A 26508-nucleotide genomic window follows, 5' to 3' on the forward strand; every position below is an offset into this window, starting at 1 on the left:
TTAAACTTTGAATTAATTGAACCTTTTGCATTAATGACTACTTTAACTATCTGGGTGTTGGTTTTACAAATTTGAGCAAAATATTAGAATCCACATTATCCCAGAGAGACTCCATAAGCGCAACTGGTTCAGGCAGGGCAATCGGGCAGCGCAAGTCATCCTTTTGTCGGGGACGTAAGGCGTCTCACTCCACACCTTCCTTTCCTCCGCCCACTACTACACCCATGTAGCAGCGCATGCCCATTGGGCCACGTCCGATATGGAGTCTTAAAAAGACACGCAGATACGCACACACTCACCCCGGTTGTTGTATGATCAATGCTGCTGCCGCCCTCCACCATCCCCTTCTCCCCCATGCTGTCTGTATGTTATATCCTTCTGGGGAATTATATCTATATTGCTCCCTGCCTCATATGTCATGTATGTATGTGTTGCGTCGAGGAGGCTTCATCGGGAGTGCTTCCCTTAGGTCATCCACTCCGCCAAAGTCAATCTACATGTCCATGTCATGTAACAATAAATGCTCAAATCTAATACGTTATTGTCTTGACTGAAATAGCAATCTGCCCAGTGGTGAGTGCATTATGCTAAAGTAGGCCAATGGTAGACAATCATAGCTTGGACACCTGTTACAGCAGTGTTATTTTGCTTACTCTGTAGGATGTTCCTCTTAAGAGTATGTGCATTCATTATTATTATATAGCTAGGATTGCTTATTTCATAAGCCTCACAATTTATTTCTGTAATTGCAAACGGCTTCATGTTCCAACTTCAGAATTACCTTAAATTCCCAAATGCATGAATGGTTTACTTCATGTAGGCCAGGGGTGTCCAAACTACGGCCCGCGGGCCAACTGCGGCCAGAGGTCCATTTTTAATTGGCCCGCAGCAAATTATACAAATATGGCCCGCACATGAAACTTGCACTTGACTGAGTTGTAATTTTTTGTTTCACCACTAGTGGAGCCACCCGTATTTGTTGAAAACTCCTCAATTTTGCAAGAGATGACCACAAATGGCGGAATCAAAGAAACGCAAGGTAGAAAGTGAGTGCAGAAAATATCAGACACGGTGGGAAAATTAATATTTCTTTATAGAAGTCAAAGGGAAGTGTCAAGTGATTTGTAATGATACTGTTGCAGTGATGAAAGAGTATAATGTATTTCGGCACTATGAAACAAAACATCAGACCTACAGTTCCTACACCGGTGCTGAGCGAGCAGAGAAAGCTAAAGAAATGGCTGCTAGCCTGCGAACTCAACAACAGTATTTTTTCTGTGATAACAAAATACAAGAGAATGCTACCATAGCCAGCTCAACTTATAGCAAGACACGGGAAACCTTTTTCAGGTTGTGACTTCATTAAACAGCACCTCACTAAAGTAATCGAAATAATGTGCCTGGAAAAGATGCAAGAAATCAACAACGTGAGCATGTCCAAAACACAGTTGTGCGCGAAGACTTGTCTGCTAACTTTAACCACCAAGTGTCACATGAAGCTTGTGCTTTTTACTACTTTTAGACATGACTCGATTTGCACTATTTTGAGAATGTGCTGTTAACCCTTTCTGCACCTAAATAAATGAAAATCCATTAATGGAAATTATGATGTAGGCTGTTTTCTTTTTTTATTTAATATTATTGAATTATCAGGCATAATTTACCTACATTTGACATATTTTGTTCTTGTTTACTCTAATAGTGGCCCAGCCTTTCGTATATTTTTCTGTATGTGGCCCTCAGTGGAAACAGTTTGGACACCCCTGATGTAGGCTGTCATTCCATGTCATTTGAAACAGACACTCCGATTAGTACAATGAGCTAAATCCCCTTCCCAAGCAATTTTATACTGTAATACCTTTAATTCAACCAATTCCAAGTTTGGAAAAAGTAAAACAGTCAAATTTCTACTACCATGAACAGGTTTTTTGACAGTTTTGAATCCTTGGCATCTTTGTAGTTTTATTTTACTGTTTATTAAATAAGTACCATGGGGCTAACCACCTCTTAAGGCCCAAGCTGTTTTTTTACATGCATTTTTAATTTCTCTTTGCTATTTGGGCTTATTGGAACCTAATTAGAATAAAAACTAAGTATCATCTTTTGATATGATGTACTTTTAGAGAAAAATGATGTCCACGTGGATTCATGGTCCGAATTTCCTTTAAACACAATAAAGTCACCTTTGTGTAATAGAATGAAAAACTCTTTATTTCTGCCTTGAACACAGCAGTTTTTTCCTGACTGTTTTTTTAATGTATTAATAACACATACACAAATTCTTTCAACATGTTTTGACTATCAGAGTAAAAACAACATGGAAACACTGCATTTTTGTCCATTTTGGACAGTTAAAAATAGTGTTTGGTACATTTGATATGCTGCAAAACAGTTGCAGGATGACATTGTATGTCTGTAACAAAATATAAAACATTCAAAGCATTTTAAATAGTCACTCTTGCATTAGGCTACTAATGTGTTTTGAACATCATAGTGAAAAAAAGAAAAAACATAGTAGGTGAGTAGCTCATGTGACATTTTGCATTGGTAATGTAAAAAAAGGGAACATGTTAAAGGCTGTGATTACTGAGCACTGAAGGACCAGGCCTTCTTACAGAGGCCCAGAGGTCACCTGATTGATTGACCTTCACGGAGTCGGAGAACATGGAGGAACCAAGGTACATTTACACACCTTGAGAATCACTGCCATCACTTATGTGTGAAAGGCTGAGTAACAGTTGCGCTCGGTTTGCAAGCACAAGAACACTTTGCAGGTCATACAACGAACTCGGGTTCTTCCAGTGCAGCCTTGTTGTCTGCAGCGCATTGCATTATTCAGGCCGATCATCTCTGGGAGGTGAGCATTAGCCCTCCTGCGGACCGAGACATGGGGCAACTCTGTCACGTGACGTTTCACTCCCTGGTTTGAATCTTCTTCCTCTGACTGTGTCGAAAGGTCTGCATCTGCACCATGATGCTGGGCCAAGAGGATCTTAGCCACTTCCATGCGGAACTGAAGGAACTGGATGGGTCTTGTCTTTGGTCCAGCACATATTGTATGGTCTTTTCGGTAGAGTAGCCAGCTGTTGGCTAAAGCCAGATCCGTGAAGTGCATTACCATCCACATTGTCCACTTAGTACGGGTGCTCATGCGATAGTAACTTATCATTCTATCCATCAAATCAACTCCACCCATCTTGATGTTGTCGCGAGACAGTGACATATTGTTTCACTTTCTTGTCCCAGCGCTGGCAGGTGTCTTCAGGCATGTACCATGAACAACAGACATCAGCAATACTGGTTTGTTGTCGTACCACTTCACTACACACAACTTTCCATCTTCAGCGGAAACTTCTGATGAGGTACCTCTTCCTGCGTTTTTCATGGCTTTGTCACTGGGTAACTGATGCTTCGCTTCAGCGAGTCGGTTCTTCATTATTGTACCAGTCATGTACAGCTCTTTCTCCATCATTCGTTGCGCACCTTTGATGGTGGTGAAGAACCGGTCACAATACACCTTTGTGCCACGATGCAGAGTTTGGCACAGACGCTCGATGACTAAGCTTCCCAAACTCAGGCCCTCTGGTTCTTCGACCTTCTCAATCAGTGAACCTGTGCCTTGATACAGCTCAAAGTCAAGCACAATGCCATCTGCTGTAGCACAAACAAAGTTCTTTATGCCAACTGGGTATGGCTTCATTGGCAGATATTGTCTGCTTTCCTCCTGTGGTGATGGTTGGTAATTGCCATCCAGGATGGGATCATCGTTGTCAGACACGTCCAAATCTGAGTTGTCTCCATCAATTGACCCAAGTAGCTCCAATGCTCTTTGCAAAGAAAAACGCTCTGGAAATAAAGACATGATAAAATCAAATACAAATTAATTTCATTTATGTATGTAGGTTTGCATTATTTAATTGTTATTTATTCAAATGGGATAATATGCAAGCTAATTTACATGTGCACATTTTCACTAGCATATTACATTTTTACTAACATTTTCAACCCAACTAATTTAAGTATGTATGTATTTAGTGATTTAATTGTTATTTATTTCATTGGGACCATGTACAGCTTTTTAGCTGCATCAGAGCTAGCTTTTTCCCATTTTACGTGTGTGCATATTAGCTTAGTTTCGAGGAGCATCAGTCCATAAGTACACTTAGGTGTACTTCATGTTTAGCGACCTACAAAGTTGCTAGTTTTACACTTTTTTTTTTTCAAATTTGCATGTCATGACAAATATACAAGGCTTTTATAAATATCTAAATCAGAATAAGCCATGAAATATGACAGAACTTCTTACCTGGTCGACGTTTGTGTATGGAGCTAGCACTTGAATCTTCCCTTGTGTTCGCCGCCATTTTGAATTTTGACCGTAGTGTGTTATAAACTTCTGACACCACCAGATGGCAGTGTAAGTACCCCCATATGTGTCCATAACACCACCAATTCAGCAGTGAACACAATTGTGGACATAAGAGCTAAAAAGTGCGGTCCACGTATGTGTCCACTAAACCTTAAGAGGTTAAATGTGTTACCTGTCTGTCTCTGTGACTGAAACATTGAGCAGGACTTACCCTCTGGTAGCACTCTGGTAGGGCAATGTCCAGTGATGGTGGAGTACGTTGCATTAATATCCCAATAGATTCCCTTAGCAGTGGCACCACACTGTAGATGGAGAATCATCAGTCAAATCACATTACAAGTACATTTACATTTATACATTTAGCAGACGCTTTTATCCAAAGCGACTTCCAAGAGAGAGCTTTACAAAAGAGCTTAGGTCACTGATCATAACAACGCCCCAAACATTGCGAGCAGCCAAAACATGAAGCATACATTGTGGAAAACCAAATACGTGCCAAAGGGAAGAACCATTAGAGCATGCAGTTAAACAAGTTACAATTGAACAACATGAAACTCCTCCCGCAGTGTACCTGTCGAAAAAACAATCAACAGTAAAATATTTCACATCGAGTACAAGAATTTGAAACCGTTACAACTAACCAACAAGAGCAACAATTCTCTCAATACCAGTCATTGTGATCCTGGAGGAAACTAACATCAGTTCCAGCCAAGCATTCCTAAGTGCCGTTGTACTCCCGGAACAAGTGCGTCTTGAGCCTTTTCTTGAAGGTGGGGAGACTTGTATTGATGTGACTTTCTATTCACGTAAAAAAAAAAAAAGTGCCAAAGTTTTTTTGCAAAAGCATATAACAGGGAACTTCAATGTAGTTGAGAACAAGACTATGCACACCTAGCTCAGCTGGACCCTGAATGCAGCTGGTTGGGAACATTGTCTGCCAGAAACATAAACCTAAAATGTTCTGTTGTTTTCGAACGTCTTTGTCGTCAGTGTTGCGTCTGAACCAATGTGGGAAATACGGGGGGGTCCGATTAACCCATGAGTCCCCCTGAAAGCCTCAAAAGCTAAATTTGAAGGGGGTCTCAATTATTTTTCAAAATAAATAAATAAATAAATATTGTCACTAATGGTCACTAAAATGTTTTTAAGCTCACAATGTCCAATATTCAGAAATCCAAACATTTATTCACCCTTTTTTTTTGCCAAGCGGAGCCAGCCAGTCCTGTGCGCCAAACAGAAACGTTGAGAAGTCAATGGCTAGCAAGCGAAAGCTAACCAGAGTGTATCATTCACACACTTTGGGTTCACATCCAAAAAGGTGGCACTCACAGTGCGTGTCCACTGCAGCGACGCGAATCGCTTGCCATTGCTCGCCTTCCCACAGTTCACCACGCTCGGGGGTGTTTCAAACAGATTAATGTAAAATGTAGTTCTCTAAAGTCACTGTTGTAGTTGTCATGGCCAAGTGTGCAGACTTGGGTTTACGTACTCGCAACATCGATCAAAATACAACTTGTATACAAAATACAAAACTGTTTAATAGACAAACGTTGACGGGTAAAACACGTTTCATTATATTACTCAAAGTCTGCTAATCTGTTGATACGATAGGGAGTTCCAGCCGGGCTACTGTAGCTAGCTAGTTAGCACAGAATTAAGTTACGTAATGTGACTAGACTGAATTTGAAAGTACAAGCACCAACAACTTCGGCAACCTTGCGCCATGCATCGTTTTTAATTAACATCTCTGTACGAATACAGCTATGTATCGTACATGACTGGGTAAGCAGCCACACAAACGATTAGTTTCTCCTCCACCTTGAAACCTAGAAAGCTAGAAATGTTCACCATGGTTGCTACGTTACGAGAAACAAGAAAACACTCCGATTAGCCATCGCTAGCGAAAATCGCTCCTCATTTGCATAAAGTTGAGAAAATCTCAACTCGGTCGCGTCACGTCGTAATGCACAACTTTGCCTCCTTGTTATGAAACAACGTGCATTCAAACAACTTTAGCCAATGCAACCTCTTATGTCAGTGTTGCTTTACGAATACTAGCCTACCATATAGAACTAGAGAGGGTACAATTTCTGGGGAAATTGTAGGGTGTGCTTGCTTGCGTCGGTTGCACAGGGGTCCGTTTTTGAATGACATTTTTACAACTGATATTTCTGTATATTTTATATAAAAATACATACTTATTATTTATAAAGATGACATAGATTTAAAAGCATCTTTTTTTTTGCTGCTCATTTACAACTCAAAATACGAGTGAAGTGTAGAATGAAATAGATGTCTTCTCATTTCCCCTGCAAGAGGCAGCCTCATAGCTGAATCAAAACGAATACATTTGGCAGACCGGTGTGAAAATGGACCTAATCTCTATGACTTTAACGTCCTTTTAAGTTTTTCCCTTGTCATGATATTTTCAGGCATTTAGCCTACTCATATTGCATTCATTCATGAATAAACAACCCCTTTGAAGATTATTCTACGACGTTACCCGGCAGTAGAAGATGGAATCGCGATTCAAACAGTACCATCTGCTAACTGAAAATATGCCCCCCAAAACGTAAATAAGCTTGACATTTATTTAGTGGAAAATCACTCATTCATAAAAAGCTCACTGGTAGCGATCATTGTCAGTAACAACGCAAAATGCGATATAGCCCTGTGTGGAGAAGCTGCCCCGGTAAATTGTACTACTACAGTACAGTAGTAGACTACTGCTGTGTTCGTCTTGGTAGCGATTGCGTTGGTTGAATTGGATTTAACGTTCCGTTGTACGGTTTAGGCTGAAATTAATTATTTTCATGAACAGATTGACAACGTTTAGGCTGTGGCAATGAAGTTCAGGTTAGTAGTTAGATAGACTTTTGATTTAAGTAAGGGGAGTGCCGAACATTTTCTGTCGCCGTTTGACTTCCTAAACAGCTGTGTACTGTAGCTAGATGTTTTTGTAGAGTGTCTCGCGTAAGCTACAGCGTTGCAGTGAGCTACACTGGTTTGAAACCACAGGTAATGGTAATTTCACCAACAAATCGTTTACTAATGTCAGAATAAATCCTACAACGAAAATGTATATGTGAGGAATGTTTATTTTAACGATTGAAAACAGATACATCATAGACCACTGTAGTTTGTGTTGCCCGGGCAACACAGGCTAATGTCATGATGCTAATATTTCAGTGAAATAGTAGACTACTGTTTCCGAAAGTAGATGTACTTCCTTAATAATATCAGCTTATATTGTACATTACACATCACAATTGTGTGGCATATCACAAAGTAAAATGAGTAAATATTTATCACCCTGGCCTCTTTGCTTGTGGCGTTTCTGCAGCTGCCTTGCAGTAAAGCTATAGTTAGCCTAGCTATCCCCCAAGTTAACAGATGCGAAACGAATGTTCTGCCAAAGGTAGTCACGCGTGTTTTCGTGACGTTAGTGACGTAGTGACATTAGTAACGTCAGTGACTGTGGCTAGCAAATTAGCCACCGTTAGCTTCACTTTTCGCCACAAAAACTTAACTTAAGCCCAAACCATGCAACGGAACGTAAATTCCAATAGAAGCAACTCAATCGCTACCAAGACGAAACTTTTGACACCTACGTTGTCTATGTAGGCCAAATATTGACTGAGTTTTAGGGGGGCAAAAAGAATAAAAATAATAATAATAATATATATGTGAGAGAACAAAGGTTGTGCCCTTGCCGAAGACAAAGCACACCCAATAATAGTAGAATACTAGAATAATAGCATATTAAAGTGTGTTGTCATCATGGGCGGCGCTAGGGAGGGGCTAGCAGGTGCTTCAGCACCCCCAAGAAAGACAAAAGCACCCCGATAGCACCGCCTAAAATATTGCTCATTTAGTAAAAGTATTCAGGCCCGGAGTGGCCATCGGGAGAATCGGGAGAATTCCCGGTCTGCCCGCTCTGCCGCTCATAAATTGTGCCAGCAGATCGCCTGCTTTGTCTTTTCACACACCGAATAAAACGATTTGTATTAAGTTTGTTACTGTGTGACTTATAAGTAAGCTAATAGGCTACACTAGGTTTTAATCTAAATAAACGCATGATTAAAAAGTGCAGTTTTCAGTTGTCACGCATGCTCTCTTTCTCAAACACAGGTGCGTGTACCAAGACAACCCTAAACCATCATTTATTGTTGTGGAGGGGGTTTGCAAGATTAAGATGATGTCAAAATAATAAAATGGATGGGAAAAAGATGCCAGGAGGAACTGAAAAAGACAGGTAAAAAAAGAAAGATCTGTCACTTCAGAAATCTAGGTTCCTGCAAGGGTGGGAAAAATATGTTTTCTCAAAAGCCCCAAATCTTTCAGGTAAAAATTTGGGTTGTAATTTAGAGAAAATATAACAATGAGTCCAACGTAATGTTTATATTACATAAAGCTCAAAAACCTATTTTGCACTGAAATTAATGCTAAATATCTCGCTTGCATGCTCGCATTAATGTGAAGTTCCGATTTCAGCTCACATCAAAACCTTGACTAGGTCCTAAATTTGGGTTAAGCCCCGAATGTTAAACGAATGCCTCGGCCCCTAGTGGGGATGGGCTGGTTTTGGCCATTACACTCGCGGGCTGAAAATGGGTCCCACTCTGGCCCTGATAGTATTTATAGAAATATATATTATATATATATAATTGCGCAGCTCCCCCTGTCAATGATCTAGCACCCCCTCAGCACCTGCATGAAAAATTCTCTGGCGCCGCCACTGGTTGTCATGTAGGCTATAGACTGATTGCCTTGGCTTGAATCCATAAAATAGTTACTGTAATGTTATACCTACTGCCAGTAGCGGACTGACCATCGGTAGCGCCATGTTTATTTTACATAAAGCTCCCCATTTTTTTTTGTTGCTCAAATCAGCCAAAATATTTTGCTTGCGCGCCAGGCGCGCTCGCATTAACTGTACAACTCCCTACTAGCATCACATGAAACCCAGAATGTGTATGCATTAGCAGGTCCAAGGCCTATTTTTACTTCCAGTCCGTCCTTGCCTACTGCATATTGAGCAAATTTAGATTGGTATTGCGCAACAATCGAGAGATGGGGACCCCCCCCGAATATTGACGGGTATTTCGCACACTGGTCTGAACGTTTCAGCCCTATGCCTGGCAAGTGTGAGAGCGCCAAATTGCGTAGAGGCCAAGAGCGGTATTGCAGACAGAGATTTCAATTATAGCTCGCAACATATTGAAAGAAATCTTTGGAGCTGTGAACTTAGTTAAAACATGTTAACTATGAACTGAACTAGTTCATGTAGAAAGTGAATTTTCCAACACTTTTTCATTACCTAGCATATTGATTACTTGGTATTAAAATGAACATGGCTTCAATTTACCAAGTGTATTTGTATACAGTAGACTAACTTTTTACAGCAGTGAGAGTAGGATGTATGTATGTCCACACAAAAGTTGTATTATAAATGTTTGCATGCATGTCTGCTTATGATAAGGTAAATACTGTTAAATTACCCCAAAATGTTCAGTTTATTCCTGTTAATTCCCGTGGAAAGTTTCCAACTTGGAATATTCCCAGAATTTTGCAACCCTACCACACACTTATAGTGCATCGGACAACAGGATTAAAAAAATCTATTCTCAGAACATGATACTTGGATAACTGCTTTCTAGACTATGGAATGCAGGAATAACAAAGTATTATTTTGAAAGTTTGAGAACCAGTCACTGTAATTAAGTTGAAAATCCACTGGTGTATTGCTATTGACCCAAGGATGCGTGGTGCCACAAGTGACGTTTGGATGAGCTGTTCCATTCGTGAAAAATAAATAGGTTTATAAAATATATGATATCCAACACACCTGATTCAAACAAATGGGTTGTTATCAAACTCAGCCGAAACCTGACAACCCATTCATTTGAACCAGGTGTGTTGGAAGAGGTCCCGAGGACCAGGATTGACAAAGGCTGACTTACAAGCTAATTTAGCTATTAATGATCCTGTGAAGTGGAATTAAAAACGAGTTTTAAGTTCATCACACCACAGAAGAGTGTGTTGTTAACTACCCATCCGAATGAAAAAAGACAAGTATGTGAAATTATGCTTTGAAATCTTGAGAAAATCAGCAGTCTTCTCTGCTTGAGACTGGGGGGGTCGTGTCGCCTGAAGGAGCAGAAGCTCCGCCCCCTCGCTGGAAGGCGCCGCCTGTCTTAAGTACGCTACCTACGACCCAGATAATTTATTTGTTCAATAAGTGAAACATACAGATGCATATAAATGAAGCTTGTTCCCCTGAGCTGTAACACAGGAGTAAAAATGGACACCAGAGACAGCAGACAGTGAGCTCTCCAACTACTTCTACCACATTAGCTAGGCTACCATTTCATCAAAATACCATCATTCTACACCGAGTAGCCTAATATCAAGTTAGCGGTTTGCACTAGGGCTGTCAAAATTGCTCAAAAATGACGTTAGAATATTCCCTTTAAAAAAACACATTCGAATATATTTGAATTTCTGGTTGCCCATTAGGCACGTCAATAACAGGACAAATTAATACAACAAGATACAACTACTTGTATACTGTAGGTAGGCCTAATTTATTCAAGTTTTAACATTTAATAACATATTACCTACACAAAAAGTAAATTAACTAATGGCCAAGACCGCACACAAGCACTCTATCTTTCTCTCTCCCGCACCGTCGCGCTCTCTGCGCATAGCGGTGTAAAATGAACGACAACAATAAACAAATGCTGAGTTCTGATCAAGAGTTTTGTGCAAGCAAAAGGTTGCGATTCTTGTCCCAAATACGGCAGGCTTCATTCAGTGATTGAGACAAATATTATTAACATTAATTGAAGTTTAACAGTATAGAACCGACATTGAACGCTCCGAGCGAGCTGTGCTGTGGTAAACATGGAGATGTAGCCTCAAGTTGCTAGTTGTTGAACGGTTAGCTTACACACTACTTTAGCTGTAGGCTCAACAAGTTTACCGATCAACTGACCAAAATCAGAAATATTTCCAGACATCACTCTTTAGATTTTTTGGGGTTACAATCACTTTCTCTGCTGCGGTCAAGCTGGGTTCTGCACTTTCTGCCATCTTCCACGCAAGTCAACTGCCAGCAGTGACGCTGAGGCGCGCGCCCACCCGCAAAGCAGACAGACGCGCCGCTGCTGCCACGGATGTTTTTTTATTTTATTTTTTTACATTCGAATATTAATTTTCACATTTGAATTTCAGTTTTTAACCAGTATTCGAATATATATTCGAATATAGAATATTCGTTGACAGCCCTAGTTTGCACTCATACCTCTGGAAAAGTGATCTAGTATAATTATAACAAGCACACAGAACTGAGTGATGAACATGCTGGCGGCAATGGATGGTCCAGGTGCGACCGGAGGAGGAACGGCCGGGAGGGCGATGCTCGGTACGGCTCCGCGCTGCAAGAGAAGCCGTTTTTCTGTGAACCCCCGTCCGTCTCTGGTCCATGTGAAAACTATCCGCCGTGAAATGGTCACTGCAGAGGCGGATAGTTTTCAACGCATTCCAACGCATTTTCCTGCAGAAAATGCGTTGGAATGCTGAAAGATTACTTTCTTTTTTTTTTTTTTGCAGAAAATACAGAAATGAGAAAATACCTGCAAGCTGAAATTAAATTCAAAAATTTGTGAGTCACACAAAAGAGGCAGTGTGGAAACTGAACTGAGTCATCTAACAATGCTAAGAGCTGAAATACAATGCGGGAGAAGCTTAAAGCTGAACTGTTAACCAGAAGAAGAAGTAGGCCTAGGCTAGCTAGTCATAAAAAGAATATTATAGGCTTAACAGCTGAAATTATAGTTGGGATAGTAATAGCAGTAGCAGATGTAGCCTATCATTGAGTGCGTTTACTCGGCTTTCTTAGTAGGATTCAATGTGTTGATTGAATAAAACATACAGCAGTAGGGCCGATACAGGAAGACACGGCGACACTTTGTTGCAGAAGGATGATGGTGCAAGTTCTGTCCGTGGAGCATACAACGATTAATAAAAAGAATCATGTAGACGCGCTTATTGAGTAATCGCATACCTAATTACACATGTAAACGGAGTAATCGTATTGTATTAGGTTGAAATACTATCAAACTCTGTCTTGTGACTCCACTAATCAGCTAATACCAATCACCTGCGTGAGACTGAGTGGTGCGTGTCTGTCGAGGGCAGAGAATAACAGAAATTTAGCTAGAATCCACACCTCAAACAAGTTAACCTAGACGCAAAACTATACGTCCAATCCAAGGATATTTTCCGAGACCCAAGACTCTGTCGAAACCAGAGATGTCCTTTATTTGTGTCCGGTCAGAAATACGACTCTACCGGCAGTTTCAAAATCTTGTTCTTTTTGCTTTCTCTGACGATTTTGTCACCAGATTTGCATTGGTCTCTATGGGGCGAGAGTTGGACTTTGTCTCGCCTTCGTGGGGCTCTAAACAACAAACAAATGTGTACGTCTGTTGGATTCAACAGACAACTGTCTACGACCAGCACAAAATTAGCTATCTATTGATCCAAAAATGAAGCATGAAGAGCGAAAATTGTGGCAATGCTGGCAAACTAGAAATATTTTTTCAACAACATCCGAAGCTCAGGCCTCCACTGTAAGCGTTTCAGTCTGCACTCTAGGCTTTCACGTACACACCCATGTAAATCTCAGAAATGGCTTGAAAAAGTCATGAAACAATCAGTGATATTGAAACAAGTTGAATAGATATAAAAAAGCTGAATTATTTAAAAATAGTTTAGGGTTTTGTCAACATTTTAAAGTTTAAATGGTGGCTTTAGCTGAAAGATTGAGGAAGAAGAAGGATTTGGAAGTTGAAGAAGTTTGAGAGGATTTGAAAGAAAACTCCATTGGAAACCATGTTAAAAATATTATGAATATTGATTTAGAGAGCGACTTACAGTAAGTACAGGGACATTCTCCCCGAGGCAAGTAGAGTGAAGTGCCTTGCCCAAGTACACAACGTCATTTGGTTGGCATAGCCGGGAATCGAACTAGCAACCTTCTGATTACCAGCCCGATTCCCTAACCACTCAGCCATCTGACTCCCTATTTATATTAATTCAAGCATAAGAGGTACAAAGCTGAAAAGTCATAGCACCCATGGCCTGAAACAGCTGAATTGTTTGATAGCTGAACGGTTTTAATAGCTGAAGATTTGAAGGCGCTGAAACGTGCCACGGAAGAAATAGAATAAGAAGAATAAGAAGTTGAATAAAGATTCAAAGAATAATACACTCAAAATTAAAAAATTGTTGAAGAAAGAGTTTTAGTCTGCATCTTCACTAATGGAAAGAGTAAGTTTAATTATAAATAAAGTAAAGTAAGCAAACAGCGCTTGATCGGCCATGACTAACGTTAACGCAGCAAACCACGAGAAGCTGGAATGTCCGACTTCACAGAGCCGTTTTCAACTCCTCCCCGACTGAAAGCGGCTACTCTCGCCGGTCGTTTCATGCAGCCGCAGTCCATGTCGAACGCACCTATTGATCCGAGGACTCGGTTGGCAGAGGAACGAAACATTGATCCGAAGACACGGTCGGGAGGTGAACGATTCGTTCATCTGCCGGGTACGAGTCTTTGGATCCTTTTTCACGTGACCTGCATAGGCTCAGTACTGGTAGGTAGATCAAACAGAAATGATTCGTTCATTTTGACTGGGTCTTCGGATACAGATCTTTGGATCATTTTTCACGTGACCTGCATAGGCTCAGAAGAGGAAACAGAAATGTATTTGTTTACCTCGTTCACTTTCGCGTGACTAGGTTTAGTAAGACGTGAATGATATTCGTTCACAAGTAATAATTACAGGTTTCGTTATTTTAACTTTTTTGTACTTTACTTACAGTTCAGTGCAGCGTAATTGTTTGCCGTGATAATTGGTAAATGTTAGTGTGATAATAAATGACCATTTCAAATCATACAAACTGTCATGGTACATTATTTTAATACAGGAATTTATTTTAAAATAGTATGTGCTGGTTTACATGCACTAACCTACATGAGAATATGATATACGTGTTTGCCAGGGAATTGGCTATAAAATGTTGCGCAACCCCCCCTCCCCGTTGAAATGAACGAATGACTCAAAGATTCGTTCCTTTTAATGAAAGAGATTCAAAGAACCGAGTCCGTAAAAGCATCCGAACTTCCCATCACTAGTGTAAAGACAATAGATTTATTTGTACGTTTTTATTTCAAGTCTCCACCTTCGATGGTTCAGTGAGTGCTGTTGGCCGTGTTGCGTCTTTGCTCCGCAGTTTCACTCGTTGTAAACCAACCAATCAGCGCGCAGCTCATCTATATATTCATGAGCATACTATAAAAGGGTTCCCTTGCACAGTCTTTCAGACAAAGGTTATGCTGCCTAAATAAGATATGTCTAGCAAAATATGTATAGTTTTTACAGTGAGTGATTTTTAGGGGGGGATTCCCTGCTGATTTTGTACGTTTGCCCACTGACACAGAAATGATCAGGCTATAATTGTTATGGTAGGTTTATTTGAACAGTGACAGACAGAATAACAACAACAACATCAAAAATTGAATTGATTTGCATTTTAGTGAGTGAAATAAGTATTTGACCCCCTCTCAAATCAGAAAGATTTCTGGCTCCCAGGTGTCTTTCATACAGGTAACAAACTGAGATTAGGAGCACACTCTTAAAGGGAGTGCTCCTAATCTCAGTTTGTTACCTGTATAAAAGACACATGTCCACAGAAGTAATCAATCAGATTCCAAACTCTCCACCATGGCCAAGACCAAAGAGCTGTCCAAGGATGTCAGGGACAAGATTGTAGACCTAAACAAGGCTGGAATGGGCTACAAGACTATGGCCAAGCAGCTTTTTAATGGTGACAACAGCTGCGATTATTAGCAAATGGAAGAAACACAACAGAACTGTCTGGGGCTCCATGCAAGATCTCACCGCGTGGAGTTGCGATGATCATGATAACTGTGAGGAATCATCCCAGAACTACATGGGAGGATCTTGTCAATGATCTCAAGGCAGCTGGGACCATAGTCACCAAGAAAACAATTGGTAACACACTACGCCGTGAAGGACTGAAATCCTGCAGCGCCTGCAAGGTCCCCCTGCTCAAGAAAGCATATGTACTGGCCCGTCTGAAGTTTGCCAATGAACATCTGAATGATTCAGAGGAGAACTGGGTGAAAGTGTTGTGGTCAGATGAGGAGGAGGAGGAATGCTGCCTATGACCCCAAGAACACCATCTCCACCATCAAACACAGAGGTGGAAACATTATGCTTTGGGGGTGGAAGAGCAGGACAAAATCCCTCCTGAGATGTGTGCAAACCTGGTAGCCAACTACAAGAAACATCTGACCTCTTTGATTGTCAACAAGGGTTTTGCCACCCAGTAGTAGTAAGTCATGTTTTACAGAGGAGTCCAATACTTATTTCACTAATTAAAATGCAAATCAATTAATAACCATTTTGACATGCGTTTATCTGGATTTCTTTGTTATTCTGTCTCTCACTGTTCAAATAAACATACCATTACAATTATAGACTGATCATTTCTTTGTAAGTGGGCAAACCAAAAAATCAGCAGGGGATCAAAAAAAAACAAATGCCTCACTGTATATACCGGTAGTCTATAATTATGTGCCAAATGATGACAAAAATGTAAGTGAATTCTATGAAGTGCATTAGCTTCACATGGGCATTTGTGTATTGACTGTTAAGAGCAATTCTAATGACATAGCGGTAACAATAATTGTAATTGTAAAATGCTAATGTTTTGTAAAGCGGATAAACATAAATGAATGCATTTCGCATATTCACACCAGAATCAGAATTCGGTTTATTCACCATGTATGTTATACAAACAGGAATTTACTGTGGCAGGGAGGTGCAAAACACTAAACATATACAGATCTTAAATTAAGTAAAAGTACAAAAGTTCAACTATTTCTAAGAACTAAACAATCTAAGAATACAACAATTTAAATATAAAATATATATAAAGTGAAACAAGAGTGAAACAACACGAGTGAAAAAAGTCATTTTATGACATAGTTTGCAACTATTTTGAAAATGGTATTCTAAACAATTTATGACTATAATAAGGTAGGCCCTAATAAAAGGAGATAACGGCATGGGCGGGGGCTTTTATGATAATTGGATTCACAGTAGTGTTACTGATCGTTCTTGAAGGATTATTAATTATAATAATTAAAGACACGGACAGACTACTAGGCTCCTTGGCCACACTTTATTGTCCCCACTCTCTTCTCAACGTCCAACGTCCTCCTTTACAATCAAAGTCCCCCCTTGTCTAATACTAATCGCCTAACATTTTAACAGTCCAATCAATAAAATGACTTACAATATAATTTCTGAAATATCGAGAGGTATAAATTAGTAAATTAGCATTTTAAAACCTCTTACTGCAATGAATGCCCATATTCTGTACAAAAAGTGTGTGAACCTAACAGTAAGCTAAATTACATGTTTTCTTGAGCTGTAAGTATCTGATTGGAATGCTTGGAATGTTGGGTAATTTGATTTGAGTAGACAATGTTGAAGGAACTGTTGAGATGCATTGATACGCTACGCGATCGATCTTTAGAAGGGGGGATGGGATATTTCAAACAGCCAGAAAGATGCATTCACGGTTTACCAGCAAAAAAAATAAAAATTATCCTGTAACCAGGCCCGAGTTAGCCCTCTACTCAAAAAAACCTCCCTTAAGCCAGCCGTCCTCCAGAACTACAGACCGGTATCACTGCTACCCTTCTTTTCTAAAACAATTGAACGCGCTGTCTCTAACCAACTGTCAAACGTTCTCAGAACAACCTGCTTGACCCCAACCAATCGGGCTTCGAAACTGGCCACTCCACAGAAACTGCCCTCCTGTCAGTCACCACTGCCCTCCAGTCTGCCAGAGCGGCTTTGAGGTCATCCGTCATCATTCTGCTGGACCTTTCTGCAGCGTTTGATACGGTTAACCATCAGATCCTGCTCGCCAGACTTTCTGAAATGGGCATCACTGGCACTGCACTTCATTGGATCTCATCCTACCTGTTGGGAAGATCCTACCAGGTCTCCTGGGGAGGCAAAGTGTCAGGACCCCGCCAGCTCTCCACTGGTGTCCCACAGGGTTCCGTCCTTGGACCCCTCCTCTTCTCTTTGTACACCACCTCGCTTGGACCGATCACCTCCCATGGCTTCTCCTACCACTGCTACGCTAACAACACGCAGCTGTACCTGTCATTCCCCCCGACTGATCTGGGGATCTCAGCTAGGATTGAGGCCTGCCTCGCAGACATCTCCGACTGGATGACCAAGCACCACCTCCCGCTGAACCTCGCCAAAACAGAACTTCTCATCATCCCGGCCAAGCCCTCCATCTCCCACAATCACCCTGGGATCTGCGACGGTGACCCCTTCATCCTCTGCCAGGAACCTCGGGGCATGGATGACGAGCTCTCCCTCACAGCCCACATTGCTGCGGTCTCCCGGTCGTGTAGATTCACCCTCTACAACATCCTGAAGATCAGGAGATACCTGTCTGAGCATTCCACCCAGCTGCTAGTCCGCTAGGACACTGACTGTCTCCCCACCTTCACAAATTGGCACTTATTTGGTTTTCACAATGTATGCTTCATGTTTTGGCTGCTCGCAATGTTCGAGGCTATCTAGTTGTTATGATCAGTGACCTATGCACTTTTGTAAAGCTCTCTCTTGGAAGTCGCTTTGGATTAAAGCGTCTGCTAAATGTATAAATGTAAATGTGTACACAATGCAATGCCCGAGATTTATTCTGTTTAGTCTGTAGATGTAAAGGGAACAAAACATATTCAAAATTATCTGTCAGGCTAGTTGTAGGAGAGGCGACCTACTTGATTAACAAATGCAACTTTCGTTTTACACATAATGTGCTAGTGTTCTTGCGTAACCCACCATCCACACTTGGAATTGGAGTCCCAATGTTACAGTAGGCTAATAACCTTCATAAAACCACAATAGACATTCTCAACCATATGATATTATCCACTGTATATTATACAATGCCCGTCTTGTCATTTCGAAAGTTGTTAAATTGAAAAGGTTAAGCATGTAACAAAAGTAAAATAATTTCCTAACTAATTACACTTGGCTCTCATTTTTGCAAAAGCCTTCTTGGACCGTGTTCTTACAATAAACGAACATTACATGTTTTGCCAGTATAACTGGATCTAATTAGACCATTGAAAGTTTATGATGTCGCTGTGTGTAAATATATAATGCTGACCCAGAACTCCCTTTGCCGGGTCGCTACGCTACTTTCCACTGGGGACAACAACGCAATCAGTCAGTCGATTATAAAATGTTGGTAATTTCAGGCTATTAGAGACCAAACGCAAGCCAACCTGCAACGTGTGTGACATCCTTTACACTTTGCTGAATGATTGAAGGAATAAGACAACAAATGTTCTAATGAAATAATAGACTGACAACACGGAAATGAATGACATATTGACGAAGGCAAGTTCATTTTCCGACCTTGCCTTTAGCTCTGTGCGAGAAGCTCCATCTAGCGAGCATTACGTGTCGGTAGCAACGTGCCTGTCTGAAGACTGGGGTAATTTGACGCCTAACAGGGCTATTAGTAGGGAACAACGGCTTGGCGCTTCTAGTGTTAAACCCGATTTCTGTAATACCCCCCAGATTTGAAAATACTGAGGTTGAGCTTGTTTGATGTGTGAGGCAAGTGTGTCGTGTTTTGGTATGTTTGTTTTATCTTGTTTTCTGTTGTCTTTCTGTCTTGTTCTGCTTGTTAAGATTGTGGGTCTTTGTATACAATATACACTTCAGTGTTTCCCATACATTGATTTATTTGTGGCAGCCCGCACAGAGAAAAAAAATGACCGGCACAAATGTATAAACGTTTTTTTTTTTTTTTTTTTTTACTGTTTAACATGGCAAAAACACATATATATATATATATATATTGTAGAGCTGCGCACAGCGCATTGATTCACTCAGTCCCTTCTTGGCCCGCTCACATTCTCCCTCTCACCAGTGGCGGCTGGGAAACCCTCGCAGCCCCCGCAAGGCCCTGCATAGCAAAAAATAGACTAGGCCTATAAAAAAATAAAAATAAAAATAGTCAAGTAAAAAGCTCTGAGGGCACTCATTGAGAGCCCCAAGTTTCAACTACCGGGTAAAGCAATCCCGTAATGTAGGCAACGTAACAGATCTTCATCCACTACCATGGGCTAAATAGTTTCAAAATCCCTAAATCTGGCAACAATGGCTTTTGCGTATCTTACGTGCACTACTACACCATTACGCCTCTTGAACGCGCACGTTAAAAAAATGCTAATCATTAAGTTTTTCTAGATGACGGCAGAGATATAAGTAAAAGAAAATATTCAAGCGGTGCTCAAAAGCGCAGCAATAAACTGTTGTCTGAACAAGCTCGAGCAAAACACCCAAAGATTACACACTTATTTAGACCAGCCAGAGAGGAAGCTATCATCAGCATCTCCACTGACGAAACACTACCGCAGCAGCAGGTAGCTAGCAGCAGCACGTTTTCAACAGCAACCAATATACTTGCTTACTTATTGTCAAGAATACATTTTCCCTTTCCCTCCATTGATTGTGTGTTATTTCAGTGGTGGTGCTGAACTATCACAAGGCTATAGCGCTGTCTTTGGTTTTGAACAATGACAAATAGGCTGCTGTTGTGCTGACGCAATTGTGCTTTTGTTATTTTTTTACTTTGAAGTCCCTATCTACACTCACATCTAACCAATACTAGGACTATAGGTTTGGGCTGAGCCCAAATATTTTACAACGTATGGCTCTGCCCCTGCTTACCACCCCAAATATAAATCACATTCTGTGGGAAACACTGCACTTGCTACCTCAAGTGTTTTTGCTATATAGATTTTGCAGCGGTGGCCCATTGCTGCAAAATCATTGCCACTGCTGCTTCAGAATTTTATCAAGTCAACTCTACAATTGCGGAGCTGTCTGCTCTAGGGAACTCAATGAACGGTCGTCCGCTCCCTCTCCACTTGTACGATGAGCAACTGGAACAGTGTCAAGACGTCATTCACAGTCTTATATATTGTAGGTGAATGTTACTGTCAACAAATGAGTGCTGTTCAATAACCTTTTTTTTTTTGCTTTGGTATCTAGTACCTTGAAATTTCACTGGTATTGGTACAGACTACTGAAATGTTGGTACCGTGACAACTATAGGACAGAATGATGTCACACGGTGCAGTTGCTGAAGTTTGATTTTCTTAATGTCATATTAGGGCAGTCTCTCACTTACTGGGAATAAGGACTTTTTTTTCTTTTCGCATTATTTAAATAGCCTAAATGTGCTTACTCCTTTGTCTTTTTTCCAAAGCAAACTACAATAATAGATATTTTAAATGTTTACATTCCAGCAGCCATTATACCAACAAAGTGCAATACACCTTAAATACATTTGTAAAATTATTATATCGATTTTTTGGTCCATCTTTGAGCCCCCCTCATTGAATAGCCTATAAAGGATTATAACTGACTGCTGAAAGAATGCAACATACTCTGTACACCTAATACAAAAGTTGTAATTAAGTGCAAAAGTGGATAAACACACAAAACAATGACAACTAGAGAGGGTACAATTTCTGGGGAAATTGTTGGGTGTGCTTGCTTGCAAATGGGTCCGTTTATTAACTGCTATTTTTACAACTGATATTTCTGTATATTTTATATAAAAATGCCTACTTATTATTTATGAAGATCGCATAGATTTAAAAGCATAGCCTACATTTGTTGCTGCTCATGTACAATTCAAAATACAAAAAGTGAAGTGTAGCATGTCCCTGTACTTACTGTAAGTCCCTCTGGATACGGGCATCTGCTAAAATGACTAAATGTACTGTAAATGTATAATGAACTTAACCTATATGACTAAAATGTAACCTTAAGTTTTTCCCTTCTACAGTAGTGATATTTTCAAGCATTTAGCCCACTCATATTGCATTCATTCATTAAGAACCACCTTTGAAACAAGCTGAACCCCCTTGAAACAAGCTTTTCTAAGTAACAACGTTCTCACCGGCAGTATCGCGATTGAAACAGTACCATCTACTAACTGAAAATATGGCCCCAAAAAACGTAAATAAGCTTGACATTTATTTAGGCGGAAATGGCTAATTCAAAAGAAGTTTGCTGGAAGCGATCATTGTCAGTAACAATGCCAAATACAAACATTTGATCTTAGACTAGAGCCCTGCACGGTGGAGAAGCTGACCTCAGTAAATTGTGCTACGAGCAAGCTAGCCTAGCTGCTATGGCTAGCCAAACTTAAGGGGATTGTTTGACTGCGCCAGAAATTAAAAACTTTTCTTTTGACACCAAGTTTAGGCTGTGGCATTGAAGACAGCGACACACCATACAAGCTTGAGTTTAAATACATTTCAGACATCCCAACCTGCAGAGACTCATCCCCCGGGACGCAATCAGGACGCATGATGTACCCCCTCAACCTGCACGCATAGCCGGCCCTTCCTACAGGCGCCGAATGTGCTAGGACCGGCACTTCCTGCATGTACACCCCCCCCCAGACGCAATCAGGACGCGCGATACGCACTTATCTCTACCAGAAATTACCATTGGACAGTCTCGCTTGCTCGAAATACAAAAACCCCGATTTCCGGGAGATTGTAGAGCATTTGCGGGCGTCAGGGAGCCGCTTTTGAAATGCGGGAGACTCCCGGACCTTCCGGGAGACTTGGGATGTTACTTACTGTACATGCAAGTCTTGATTTGCTTAAATGTAACCTACATGTGCTACTAGTACACCACGGCACGATACGATACTCGCTGTGCAACAGCACATCTATGCACGTTGTATCCATGCGTCGTTGCTAACGTGTGCTGACGTTATGACGTAGGCTGACGTTATGACGTAGGCTAGCACTGAGTACCCTTTTTTTGATAAAAGGCACTTTTTGCCACAAAAACATAATTTCAACTTAAACCATGCAACGTAACGTAAATAAAAATACAAGCAACTCAATCGCTAGCAAGACGAAACTTTTGACATCAACGTTGTCTATGTAGTCCAAATATTGACAAATCCTTAGGGGTTGGAAAATAAATAATAATACACCGAACTGGTACAACTCAAAAAGCTTCAAAATGTGAAGTCGCAGACCCCTGTTCTAGTTTAATCAAATGTCATAGCATGAGAGCAGTTTAACTCACCTGACTCCAATGAGAATAGAAATGAGCATGGAGCAGACTGGATCAGCGATCATCAGGTCATACTTTTGCATTAGGATAGCCGAAATTATCACTCCAATGCTTCCCAGAGTGTCAGCAACAATATGTAGAAACACTCCTGCAAAACAAGACAGTTTCAACAACAAGTTCTTTCCATTTCCATTTTCCAAAAGAGATGTTTTGTCCTCATATATTATAGGGAAATGATCATACTTAATATTTGCATCAATTGAAATACTGTACTTTTATTTTTTGGGGATAACCAGAGAACTGCTAGAGATATAAAACACCCCCACTCGTCTTTTGATATGCACAGGATTCAAAGCCTATTGTCAATAGAATATAAAAGTTTAAAAAAATCTGCAAAAAGCTGGAAATTAGTTTCTACTAGGAGTGTAATAGTACATGCATTGGTACCGCAAATTCACAGTACGGACGTCATGGTTCAATGCATGCAGTCAGACAAGGAATACACCCCTCAGTCGATCACAGGCATTTCTACTTTATGGAAACGGATGAGGTCGATCAGATGAAATGAGCAAAAATGCTGCCCACTTTTCCTTCATCACAACCTGCAAAAACCTCTGTGGGACTATATAACTTTGTCCAGAAGGAAGAAGCTGGAATTCACTGTGCAAAGGATGGGAGTCAAATAATTTATATTTATTAAAAATAGATTTCCAAACCAAGGCACTAAAGAAAAAGAAAAGCCATTCAATAAAAGCACGGTAAAATAAGGTCAAAGGTTTCAATGTGAAAATGGGACAATTTCTTTAAACAAAGACGCTGGTTCCCCTTTTTATACACATTTTCAGAATTTGCTTCAAAGTTCAGTTTTGAGTCGATAATCTCCCCAAGATATTTATAGTATTTCACCCATTCTATTGTCTGACCCCTTAATGAGTGTGACTTAATGTGTATATACGTGTTCAAAAAATAATTTATCATGTATATTGTCTTGGATAAGTTTAATTGAAGATTGGATTCCTCACACCACTTGGCAAAGTCATCAATGACCGGGCCATGGCTGGTCTCATTGTCCCGAGCCAACAAACAATAACTGTCTGCATACATTAAGATAGTCCTGTTATTCAAGCAACTGACACATATGTGTAAAGAATAAATAATATGGAATAAAAGTAGAGATGATTTTAATTACACAACAATGATATGTGGCCTGTATAGTCTGTTTGATGACTAGATCTTTTTAACATGGTACCTTCTAGGATCTGTTTGCTTGAGCCCTTCCCGGGTGTGTGCAGGTGGTCATCTGGAATAGAGGAAATCAACTACTACATATAGTAGACACACTTTTCAGTAGTGTAAATAGCTTTGATTTGTCAGAAGCGTAATCATCTACATTGCTACCAACTAAACAGTTATTTCCTGATGTCAATGCTGGTGCAACAATGTAATTTTATGAAAAATGTGGTATTTCCTTGCTTCTATATGGTCTTGATACCCTAATTTGTCTGTTGCCTCACCTTGACAGTGGGGCTCATTATGAAAGTGGCCATGCCCTCCATGGCTGTGCCCATGTTCATGTTCATGAGCGAGTCCTCTATGGCTGTGTCCGTGACTCATACTGCCATTGTGGCTGTGGCCATGACCTGAAAACAAATGGAATGTAACTTAACCCGTGTGTTATCTTCGGGTCATTCTGACCCATCAGTCGTTGTGACCCACCGTCGTATTGCGACAACTTTACCGCATACAAAAACAAAGTAAACCATTTTCTTTTAACCGTTGGGCTGTCTCAGACCCCCCATATTGTGAAGGTTAAAATAAAATTATTTTTATTTGTTTTTGTATTGGGTAAAAACAACGATGGTTCGTTATGAACCTTTGGGTCATGTGACCCGAAGGCAGCACAAGGATTAAGAAATTACAATTAGAATTTGCCACCCTTTTTAATCAATTAACACTACTAGTGCATCGTGCCCGTGATGCAGTCGGTGATTAAAACTAGAAGCACCGAGAAGGGGTCATTTGGGCCCAGTGAAAAGAAAAAAATAATTGTATCTTTGCACTCGATCAAATTGTAGGACCCTGCTTTCTTGACTTTTCCTAGATATGTGTTCGATCACCCAGTATTTTAAAACGTTCAAAATCACACCGGCAAAAGCGAATTTAAGTAATTTTTTTCTCCCGTTTACTGTTACATTTCTGCCAGGTGCGCGTTCGGCCATTTCATTTCCTGCATTCCAAGGCTCTCTTTTCAGCAACAGATGTCGCAAGGGCTTCCTTATACATGTCTTCTGTTATTCAGACAAAGTTTAATATTTAATATTGCTCTGTTAGCGAACCAGGACTAAATGGCTATCATTAAATGTTTTGGTCCGGACCAACTGATCCAACAAGAGATCCAACACGACAGTCATAAGCGCCACCAGCGATGAGCAGTAGCCTAATTAGAAAGCATAGTTTTTGTTTGCACCATTTTGGTTACATTACATTACATATTATATATAATATATTTATTGTTCAGGGAGCTAACATTTGAGAGCAGGATAAACGGGAGAGCAAGCAGAGATTGTAACTTCCATCTTAGAGGTTCCAAACTAATAAACTTTTCTCATTTTTGCAATACTCACCGACTTACAACACGGAAATGAATGACAGATTGATGAAGGCAAGTTCATTTTCCTGCCTTTAGCTCCGTGCAGGAAGTGCCATCTAGCGACCATTACATGTCAGTAACAACATCCATATCTGTAGACTCACAGGCCAATTTTACCCCTAACGGCACTATAAGTATGGAAAAATGGCTTGGCACTTCTAGTGTTAAGATGTCATTGAAACACACACATACAGATTACTTGAACTATAGATGGGCCACAATGTCCGCAATTATGTCAGTGACACACAGATTTCTGGAATTATAGATAGGGCACAATGCCTGCAATTATGTCGGTGACACACACAGATGTCTGGAATTGTAGATAGTGCAGTGCCCGTGATGCAGCTGGTGATGACAGTTCTTCTCAGTGGTTTTGGTACCTACATTTCTCAGATCACAATTGAAATTCTATTGTAGTACTTGTTCAACCTCCACATCATCAATTCTAGTCAAACTGCCAATGCTGTGGTAGCCTACATTCATGCAAATGATTATGTAGCCTTCATTTGTCTGCTGTTTCCTACGTAATAAATTGCTTATGTTATGTTGATCAAAATTTACTATATTGGTTCTCAGTTCAATTGTCTTACCGGCACAATACTTAGTTCATTACATACACAATGGTTGAGCCAGTTGTCATAATTGTAGGCCTAATTCACCATACAGTGCTTGCATCATACATTTATGGAACAAAATGCTCTATATTGTCGTGCTGTTGGCTAACCAGGAACCCCCTTTGAAAGCAGCTGTTTATCGGCTGTAAAAGCGAATCGCTTCTAAATAACTAAACAGAATTTCCCTATTTTCCTTGCTACGAACTGTGGTGCGTTAAGCGCTTAGATTCATTTCATTGCGAATGCCTTTGTTAATCGCATTAGTTCATTAACAAAACAAAATTCACTGAAGTTATCATACAGCCTCCGATAAAGCCTCCTAGTGCACCCGCTAGTGAAGCGTATGATACGATGGATGACCAGAGGGACCAATCAAAGTGAAGGGGCTGGGATGAGTTGCCATGATGCCCCGTGGAGGCACATGAAATGTATTGTTGATTTTTTTGGGGAAATGCTGATCTGAACAATGTCAATCCCGGCACTGCACACTGCACTCGGCATATGCACGGCATATCTAGTTATGCAGAAGCCTGTTAACGACCATTCATTTGAATCAGGTGTGTTGGAACAGGGAAATATCTACAACATGCAGGACAGGGGGTCCCTGAGGACCAGGGTTGAGAA

General features: G+C 40.5%; 1 protein-coding gene across 2 annotated transcripts in view; it reads right to left on the bottom strand.

The window, feature by feature from the left end:
* The window catches only part of slc30a7 (solute carrier family 30 member 7), a 45985-nt gene that overhangs the window by 1883 nt on the left and 17594 nt on the right, over positions 1-26508 (bottom strand). For both annotated transcript variants that reach the window (XM_067230566.1, XM_067230567.1), the window contains exons 6-9: positions 24135-24260; positions 23870-23920; positions 22633-22768; positions 4581-4671 (exon numbers count right to left, since the gene is read on the bottom strand). In XM_067230566.1, coding sequence (XP_067086667.1) covers positions 4581-4671; positions 22633-22768; positions 23870-23920; positions 24135-24260 — 404 coding nt within the window. The remainder of the gene's footprint in view (positions 1-4580; positions 4672-22632; positions 22769-23869; positions 23921-24134; positions 24261-26508) is intronic.

Source organism: Osmerus mordax, chromosome 27 (assembly GCF_038355195.1).
Source record: "Osmerus mordax isolate fOsmMor3 chromosome 27, fOsmMor3.pri, whole genome shotgun sequence".
Taxonomy (NCBI): Eukaryota; Metazoa; Chordata; class Actinopteri; order Osmeriformes; family Osmeridae; genus Osmerus; species Osmerus mordax.